We start from the raw sequence: 8,998 nt of genomic DNA, 5'->3' as shown, positions 1-8,998 counted from the left end.
CATTCCTTGATAGGATTAGTATAATCTTCTCTTTTGTTAGCCAAGAGCACTTATTCAGATGACTCATCACTAATAAAAAGTCTAAAATATGGTGCCTTGAAAAGTATTCAAAACGTTTGAACTTTATTACATTTTACCATGTTGAACAACAAACTTGGGAATTTACGCCAAAGCAAAGTAATATATAGATAGTTGTAATTTATTTTCACAAATAAAATCTGTGTTTGCAGCCTGTTTTATAACCCAACTGCTTTGAACTTCTCCAAAGCTCTGTCACCGACCTGTCACCTGAGAGGAAAAAGTTTTGTTAATGCAGCAAGGATGTGTAAGGGCTGCTCATCAGAGGATACCCAAGCCACTTCACATTACCCAAACAGATTTTAAAAAAAATGGCATGGATGGTTTGTGTTTTATCTTTTCATTCCACAGATGAAGCACTAACCCACAGCTGGCGCTTCTTGCTGTGTTTTATGGTGCTGTTTTGTATTATGTTCTCCAACCATCAGAATAAATGTTCTGTAACTTTCACAGAACATTTGCATTTATATTGAGATAAATTACACACAGACTGACTCTATTTACTAATTAGAATACTTTGGAAAGCCACTGGTTACACTGGATCTTATTGTGTCGGTATCAGAGTAAGAGAGTCTCAAAGAAGTGGAGCCACATATATCAGCTTTTTCTTCCTGTAAGCACTGTTTTGTGTGGTCTATTGCTTAAAATCCCATTAATTAAAGTTTTTGTATGTAAGCTGACAAAATATGAAATGGTTCAAAAGACACTGGATCTCATAAGAATTTTACATCTTCTTTAAACCATTTAATATTTTGAACATATAAACAAAAAAGTCATTTTTATTTTATATTTTTTCAGAAGCAAAAGAGAAGAAGCGCAGGTGGAGAGACAGACCCGAGCGAGGAAGGCCCGTCAGAAAGCCAGGTGAATGGCTGTTGAGTAGGTGTCTGCTAAGAACCTGATCAATCCCTGCTTTCTGTCTAGATTGCATCATTTTCTTTTCATGTGGCCAAAATCTGATTTAAAGTAATTTTCAACCAATTACGGTACACGTTTCTTGTTTCAAATATACTCTGCACATGAGCTCAGTTGCGTATTAATTTGATGTGAAAATAAACAGATCCAAGCTGTTGAACTGTTGTCTGCCGTTCAACAGTTTGTCCTTGATTTTCTCCCCTTTTAGGAAAACAGAGATCCAGCTGAGGCATGATGAAATAAGACAGAAATATGGTGAGACCCGTTCTTTTGATGATGAAACTTGGAAATATCAGATAGGGATTTTAGGATATAACAATTCAGTAATGTGCTGCTTTTAAAAAAGAAAGAATAGCACATGAAAAATATATTTGATGAGGTAGTTAGAGAAAGTGAAGAATAACAAGCGATAATAATGAAAAGACTACAAAGAAAAATTTATTTTCTTTTCAAGTGGTCAATGTTTCCATCTAGTGGATAAAGGCAGAACTACATTTCTCCAGTTACTGAAACTGTTTTATAAAATCCACATTTGCCATTATTAAACAGTAAAAGTAACTAATGCAGTTAGCACAGTTTCCTAAATTCAATCTTTGTTCATGTATTTTTAATAGGCATAGCGAAGGAAAATCCTTACGCCCGCATGGATGATCATTAGGAGGTGTGTCAGTCAAGAGGATCTTTTTGATGCCAGTAACAATGAGATGCAGTCATGAGTACCTATCGATAAACTGTGATCTTCCAGATTAATTTCATTGTGACCGAGCTAAAAATAAAAACCTTGTCTTTACTTAACACTTGTTTCACAAACAAAGGCCCCCTAATGTCTGATTAAAAGGATTGTTCAACTAATATGCTTTTCTGTGCACGTGTAAAACAAGCTGTAAGGCACAGTGTTGTCACCCAAGATAAGCTAAAACATCGATACTGAAGGATTTTACAGGCATTGCAGTGTTGTAACAGCTATGCTTTCATTCTGCAGCAACATGACTGTGGTCTGAGCTAAAGGGCCTCTAACAGGTTTTTATTTTGTCTGATTTCAAACTTTATTAGATTAATCTTAAAATGTTTCAGAGTCTTTTAATGACGTGATTCATCAGATCTCTGTGTAGGTAATAATGCATTTGAAAATAAAAACAATAAACAATTGTTTGCTCTGCTTTGTTCTACGTATGTATTCATTAAAGTTCATTTCTCTGTTTAAAAAAAAGATTATTTTAATCAGAAATGGTGGCCTACTGAATAGTATGTCCATCCACTGTACAGTATATGCACTTAGTAGTTATTCAGACCTCCTTTTGCACACATTACTGGATTAATGCAGTGTAGCATGGAGGCGATCAACCTGTTGCACTGCTGAGGTATTAAGGAAGTCTAGGTTTCTTTCATAGCAGCCTGCTTTTGTTATCTCTGGTTTCTCTCATCCTCTGATACGAGCCACGATGCCCCACAGATTTTCTACCTGGCTTGACTGAGATCAAGCACAACGAGGTCATTAAAGCATCTATTACTACATTTGGCTGCGTGGATAGGTGTCAAGTTCTGCTGAAAAATCAAATCATCATCTCCATAAACTTGTCATCAGAAGGAAGGATGAAACACTAAAGTTTACTAGTACATAGCTTCACAGACTTTTCCAGCCCCTTTTCCAACCCTAATTCCAACCTGAATGCAATTTTTTTCAAGTTTGTACTAAGTTTTTAATTTTGGCCTTACAAAATACCAGAACTTGCACATAACTTTATCACTTTTGTCTTTCTGATGACATCATTGTAAAATATTTAATCAGTGATTGTCAGCTACTCAGTACTGCAGTGCAGAGTAATACATTTTACTCTTAAATAATTTTGTGAATAACTAATTTTACATCCATTTGAGTCAAAATATATTGAAGTAGTGCTACCTTTGCACAAGTACAATGTTTGGGTACTTTAGCCTGATTTTATGGTGGTAGAAAAAGAAAGACAAAAAATGTATCATTTTGGAGTGGACATCAGCCAGTTAAAAAGTTGTATTCAAGTAAGAAGACCAACAAACCTGACTCAGACACAGTAGGGAGAATGGGCCAAGAAAAGAAATCCAAATTTGTCAGAGGATACAGATTAAAACTGAGGTCTACTTAATATCCAGGAAATGTATGTTATTGTAATTTAAAAAAAATGCTCTTTGAAAAAATGGAAATGTAATATTTCTGGCATTTGGCAAATACAAACATTGTTGGTAAACTTAACAAACCTAAAACAGACAATGACAGACAATGAGAAAAATGGTTTTGTTATTACAGTGTGACTAAACATTTGGTTACCTGTATTTTCCTCCAAATAATTATTCTTTTTAATTATTATTTAAATTACATATTCTTAAGCAAGTAAAACATCAGCTTAACAGTGTGGAGCAGGCTTGCCATACACATTTAAATCGATATTACATATTTGGATTAATGATTAAGTATCCCTGCTGCTGGCTGAAGCTAGTTTTATTTCGTTAACACGGGATATGTCTTGAATTTCGTCATATCCGGCTTAGCTCTCTCACGGGAGTGCGCAAAATTTCTGTACGCGTTCACGTGTCCGCGGCCCCGTGAAGTTTGGGAACACGTGATCCCGTTTGGTCGAATCAGATTTTAAAGTTCTGTCCGGTGCGCGCTCTTGCTCCAGACGAAAGAGCCGGGCCGTAGGAGGTGAGAACAACCCGCCTCAGCAGCACCGAGACCAGGCTCCACGTTTGTTCCAGGCACCGGAGAAAGTAGCAGCATGTCTGAGGAGAAGCCAAAGGTTGGTACCGGGGTTCTGTGGCGAAAAGCCGCGTCCTGGTTCAGTGTTTAATGCTAATAATTACCGCAGTAAGTTTGCGCTAAAGGCTGCGGTAACCGTGTTTAAGCGGGCAGACGGGGAAAACAAAGGTTTGCGGATATTCTGGGTTTGTGCGCACATTACGCTTGAATTTAATATTTTTGATAAGTTAACTGTAGTTTTACTTATTGGGCTGCATTTAAAATAATTTATATTCTTAAATACTAGCATGCGGGATGGTTAGGGGGTAAATCATTTGCGTTTTCCCTGAGCGTTTGCGCCATTGTGGCTCTCTGCGCCAGTTTTCAGCATGGGCTAGCATGCTAAGCTAACCCCCTGGAAGAACAGAAAGCGGCATGGATGTGTGAGACCTTCCCTCAGCGCTGAAATCTGACAAAATTGGCTCTAGCTAGTCGCTCCCGGCTAGTCCGCTTCTTGAGTTCGTGATGATGAGGATGAGTAATTTTGTTGCAGGAAGGAGTGAAGACGGAGAACGACCACATCAACCTGAAGGTAGCGGGTCAGGATGGATCAGTGGTCCAGTTCAAGATCAAGAGGCACACTCCGCTCAGCAAACTCATGAAGGCGTACTGCGAAAGACAGGCAAGCTCAGCCCCCTTTACACTGAAATACACCTGGTTTCTTTCCAGAAGTGTTTTTTTTTTTAATGTATATATAAATTCAGACTTTACATCAAAAGAGCTGGTTTCAGTTTTGATTTTGAGTTGTTTTTGTCTTTCACAGGGGCTTTCAATTCGTCAGATAAGGTTTAGGTTTGATGGACAGCCAATCAATGAAACAGACACACCTGCACAGGTTGGTAAAGCACAACATCGCACACTGTGGTGAAAGCAAGGTTAAATATTTCAGTTTGCCTTTTGGGCCTCCAGATGTTTGGATGCTCCTTAAAGCATACAAAATAACTTTGAGAGTAGGGAAGCTCTGGGTGATATTTTGCCATTTCTTGTCTTGAGGAACCATTTTTATATTTACGCCCTTTTTTATATATTTTAAAATATGCAATGTGGAAATTCCCTAAGAATTTATGACGTATGCTTTCAGGAAGAGGTAAGCTTTTACAGGAAACATGGAAGGAATTCGAAAGGGGGAGATTTTTAAAGATGCAAACAGGGAAACAATTATTTGAGATGTAGAAGATGTAGAAAATAGAAGAAGGGAGAAGTGACCTAAAAAATGATATGAAAGACAGAAATAATACTAGGGTTGGAGGAGGAAGAAAATGAGAGGAAAAAAGGAAGGTGGGTAGTACACATTTAGTTTTTCATACTTATGTTTTCTTTATTTTATGTCAATATTTTTCCAAGTCTTGGTTATAAATTTCTCAATTTTTCATATCAAAGTAAAACATCCTTAGTATCTTTAATGGTCATGATAAAAACAAATAAATGTAAGCATTTTTATATAATTATGTGTTTGACTTTAAGTAAACACAACCTGAGCGTCGGTACATAATATAATGTTGAAGCGGAGGTTTAGGTAGTTTAATGATGTGGAGCTTTCGGGTGCGCTCCTTTCCAGTCAGCTGGTTGATGTGATGATAAAGCAAAGAAGGGAGAGGGGTTTCTATTGGACTGGGCGCAAAACATTAGTCAGCAGGAATCTGGAGACCCTTGGAGCGATCAGGGTTGATTGTTATTAACTGCTGACAATGTAAATGAGCTTTGTACTAAAAACTGCTAGAGATCCCCTGCTGGTTGGTTAATACACACCCTGGATTTTTGTAACTTCACTGACTTTTTTTTTTTTTTATAGTAATTGAGGCATTTTCCAAACTCAAAATTCTCTGCTTTAGTATTAAATTAAATTGGTAAAATTGTTATTGCGTTGTACAGCTAATAGCCTACAACCAGAGAAGGCATTTCTGTGTTGCATGGATAAAACAAAAGCATAAAAACACAATATGAAGTGCACTATGTTGGCAGCATTTTAACACCTCGAGGCAGAGAGCTGTGTCAGTCTGGTGCTTCTCCTTTTGATATTTCGGTAGAGTTTTGTTCATTCAGTCGGTGTGAGGGAGTCTCTGATGTTGAGGGCCCCGTTCCTGCAGTGGAACTGAAGCGGACCCCGGCCACAGGGCCGGAACACTCCAGCGACCCCTCACGTCCCCTCACTTACTTTACAGTGGCGATGCAGTATGCTCGTCTGCCGTAAGCATTGCCTAAAATTTAGTGCAAACTCCTTCTACCCTCCACACCTTTCTGCTCTCCGGCTCAGAAATGGCGAGCAGTCAACCAATGTTCAGCAGTTAATCATAAAAACAATTGCCACTTCTTCACACATCCCAATATATACTCCAAGCATTTGGAAAATCTCATTGTAACTTTCATAGCTAGATTAAAAAAGGTGAGCTGAAGATGGAAGTAGCCATGTGACAATAGAAACATTTAGAATCATCATTACTGTTTCATCACACTTATCAGTTTTATCACAGCTTGTTGGATTATATGTAAAATGTGCAAAATGGATTGTTGCAGACTGAATGTAATTTATTAATGGTAAAGCCGACAGCAAACTTTTTAATATTTGCAAGCATTCAGTGAAGGTTGCTTTGCTTTCATTGATCAAACTTTAAAGATTACTGTGAAAACACTTCTGACAGTTAGAAATGCACATTTAAAATTAAAGTTGCTTTTGAAACATTATAAATGAAACATTGATAAACATTCTGATGTATAATACTGCCACCGGACAAACTGTTGTTTCAATTGTTGACTGCGTCTTCTGTGACTGTATTTTCTGTGTTTTTCTGATGTAAAGTACTTTGAACTGCCTTGTTGCTGAAATGTGCTATGCAAATACACTTGACTGATTGGTTGACCCTTAAAACAATGTGTGAAGTGGCCCCCAATAGAAGTACTGACGCAGCAAAATGGTATTTCACTTCAACGTTGTTTTCAAGTTACATTTTTGAGTTTTTAAAAGATCATGTCGACAGCTTTTTATTTATTTTTTCTATTTTTTATTTTTGAGTAACTTAATCTCTTTTTCCTTGCTTTCTGTGGAAACTGAGGGGGAAAAATATGCAATTCTCTTTGCTTTGGAATAAAACGCACACTGTTCTGGATGCATTTATGTGTATGAAGATTTCAGCTATTCTAAGAATTTTGAACTTCCCTCAAACTTGTTTATTTGAACAGATTTGTATGTCCTTGTGCGTGCTTCGTTTTATGACTAAATGCTTTTTGTTGCAGCTGGAGATGGAAGATGAGGACACTATTGATGTATTTCAGCAACAAACAGGAGGAGTCTACTAAGTGGCATTTGGACTATTGGTGTAACATCAGATTTTGTTCATGTTGTATTGTTTATTTCTACAAGTTAAGTTTTTTTTGTTTTGTTTTTGTTTGTTTCCTTTTCTGTGCTTGGCTCAATGCCAGGCTCATGTTTTTTGTCAGACATTCAGGGGTTGGGGGGCAGGGCAATCCTAAGTCTGAAATAATGCAGAGGAGCCCTTTTAAAAGTGTTTTATTCTCCTAAATGAACTATTTGTCTGAAGCTGGGGCTTACCTCAGATCGGACATCTTGTAAATGGAGGGATTGTGTGACAAGATGTGCTCAAAACTCTTGAATCATAAGCCTTATTCTGTCTCTCAATTTATAAGCATTTAGACTTAAAACGGGTTCAAATGTTTTAATTGACATACTGGTTAAGATATTGTGTGAAATTCTCCTCTGCTTGAGGCTGATTCCGATGTCTGATAGCATTTTTACAACCATGTAACATATTTAACATAAACAGGAGAAAATCTTGTGCAGCAAAGGGTTAAGTATCCATATTATATTTAAAGCCAATCTAAATGGTGTTGTATGGTTTGCAGGACCAAAAATGTGGATCTCTAAGGGTTGTAGATGTATAAGTTACTGTACATTGTTGGTTCCTTAGTCGTACGTAGGGAAAACCGTTTCCTTCACTTGTAAATTGACTTTGTCACATGTAACTAAACTTTCAGAGTGGAAAACCAGCTCACCTTTTTGGTCCATTACAGGCGCATTTGTATACATGCAAAGTCATGCAAACTGTCTTGACAATTTTTTTTGAATAGGTTTGTAAAAAGTTCATAATCCTTTTTTTTTTGTTAGCTGCTTATTGTTTATTACTGGGATTGTTTTTTTTGTTTTGTTTTTTTTTTTTTGTTACCTTGAGAATGTCCTCCGGTGTTCTAAATGTAACTTTTAAGAGCAAGTAGGGACATTGGCTTTTCTTCCTCATTTGTACATTATTTGTCCCTGTTCAGTGTACAATAAATATAGTTTGATACCTCTTGAATTGTCTGCCTGACCTTCATTTGTGGGAAATTGCTGAGAGGTTTTACATAGTTAAATATTCCCATGAGCAGGCTGTATTGGGCTATAATTTTTATACAGTGCTGTGAAAATGTGTTTGACCCCATTCAAGATTTCCTATTATTCTATTTTGTCACACTTAAATGTTTTAAATAATTCTTTATATCAAAGAAAATATAATTTAATACAAAAGGCTGCAAATAATTCCATAAATTAAAAGGGGGATCTTGAACAACTTGGTCCTATATGGAAAAAGTCCCTCCCTAAACCTAAATGCCATTAATCATTTGTGATGACTAATTGTATACAACCATAGGGACTTCTGCCCATTGTTCATTGCAGAAATGTTTAAATCCATGTCCACTGAAGGGTTATAAAGCATGTTCATCCCATTTAAGGCACTGCACATATATTACTAAACATTTTTGTTACAAGGTGAAGTAGGTTAAATCCTTGGGATATTTTTTTTTATAAAGATATAAAATGTAGGAGCGCTTTGACTATGGGAAAATATCCGTAATGATTATTTAGGACCTTAATGAGGGTTATTATTTACTGAATGGGTGTAAAATTCAAACGTCCACCATGAAATAGATTTGGCCTTTTTCTGTGTAATACAAACAAGATGCACTAGAGGGCGTGATTATGCCTTCGGTTGATTCTTTCACAGCTCATTTCAAACTCAAAATTCTGCAGCCCCGAAATTACAACTACAAAAGCATATCTGTTGCTCCAGACGAGGGCTGAAATCTCACGTACCTCCTCCTATTTAAGCAAACTTGATTTCACAGATGTTCTTGAGCAGCAGCTAAGTGAACTCCCCCCATGAGGTTGCTCACACAAAGGTCTGATTGTGTTGCATTTATTTCTGGCACTTTCTTTGAATGTTATGTTTCCTCAGGCGGGTT

General features: G+C 37.0%; 2 protein-coding genes across 2 annotated transcripts in view; both read left to right on the top strand.

Annotated features, from left to right (window-relative positions):
* Positions 1 to 2,152, top strand: part of pttg1ipb (PTTG1 interacting protein b) — a 4,768-nt gene extending 2,616 nt beyond the window's left edge. Inside the window, exons 5-7 of the mRNA XM_007570283.1 lie at positions 877 to 942; positions 1,202 to 1,248; positions 1,608 to 2,152. Of these exons, the coding sequence (XP_007570345.1) occupies positions 877 to 942; positions 1,202 to 1,248; positions 1,608 to 1,651 (157 nt within the window). The 3' untranslated portion in view covers positions 1,652 to 2,152. The remainder of the gene's footprint in view (positions 1 to 876; positions 943 to 1,201; positions 1,249 to 1,607) is intronic.
* A 1,475-nt stretch (positions 2,153 to 3,627) lies between these two features.
* Positions 3,628 to 8,073, top strand: sumo3b (small ubiquitin like modifier 3b). The gene is made up of 4 exons (XM_007570282.2): positions 3,628 to 3,767; positions 4,260 to 4,388; positions 4,530 to 4,601; positions 6,998 to 8,073. The coding sequence occupies exons 1-4, from the start codon at positions 3,747 to 3,749 to the stop codon at positions 7,058 to 7,060; spliced, it is 285 nt and encodes a 94-aa protein (XP_007570344.1). The 5' UTR covers positions 3,628 to 3,746; the 3' UTR covers positions 7,061 to 8,073.
* Positions 8,074 to 8,998: the final 925 nt, after the last annotated feature.

The sequence above is a fragment of the Poecilia formosa genome, unplaced genomic scaffold (assembly GCF_000485575.1).
Source record: "Poecilia formosa unplaced genomic scaffold, Poecilia_formosa-5.1.2 Scaffold257, whole genome shotgun sequence".
NCBI classification, from domain to species: domain Eukaryota; kingdom Metazoa; phylum Chordata; class Actinopteri; order Cyprinodontiformes; family Poeciliidae; genus Poecilia; species Poecilia formosa.
The sequence above is the reverse complement of the archived record's forward strand: the minus strand, read 5'-3'. Positions and strand labels throughout refer to the sequence as shown.

What these genes read in the sequence shown, in the direction of transcription:
- sumo3b (XM_007570282.2), top strand. Translation starts at nt 3,747, where the DNA reads ATGTCTGAGGAGAAGCCAAAG. An exon ending in TGTCTGAGGAGAAGCCAAAG is followed by an intron (nt 3,768 to 4,259) that starts GTTGGTACCGGG and finishes ATTTTGTTGCAG; the next exon opens with GAAGGAGTGAAGACGGAGAA. An exon ending in AAACAGACACACCTGCACAG is followed by an intron (nt 4,602 to 6,997) that starts GTTGGTAAAGCA and finishes TTTTTGTTGCAG; the next exon opens with CTGGAGATGGAAGATGAGGA.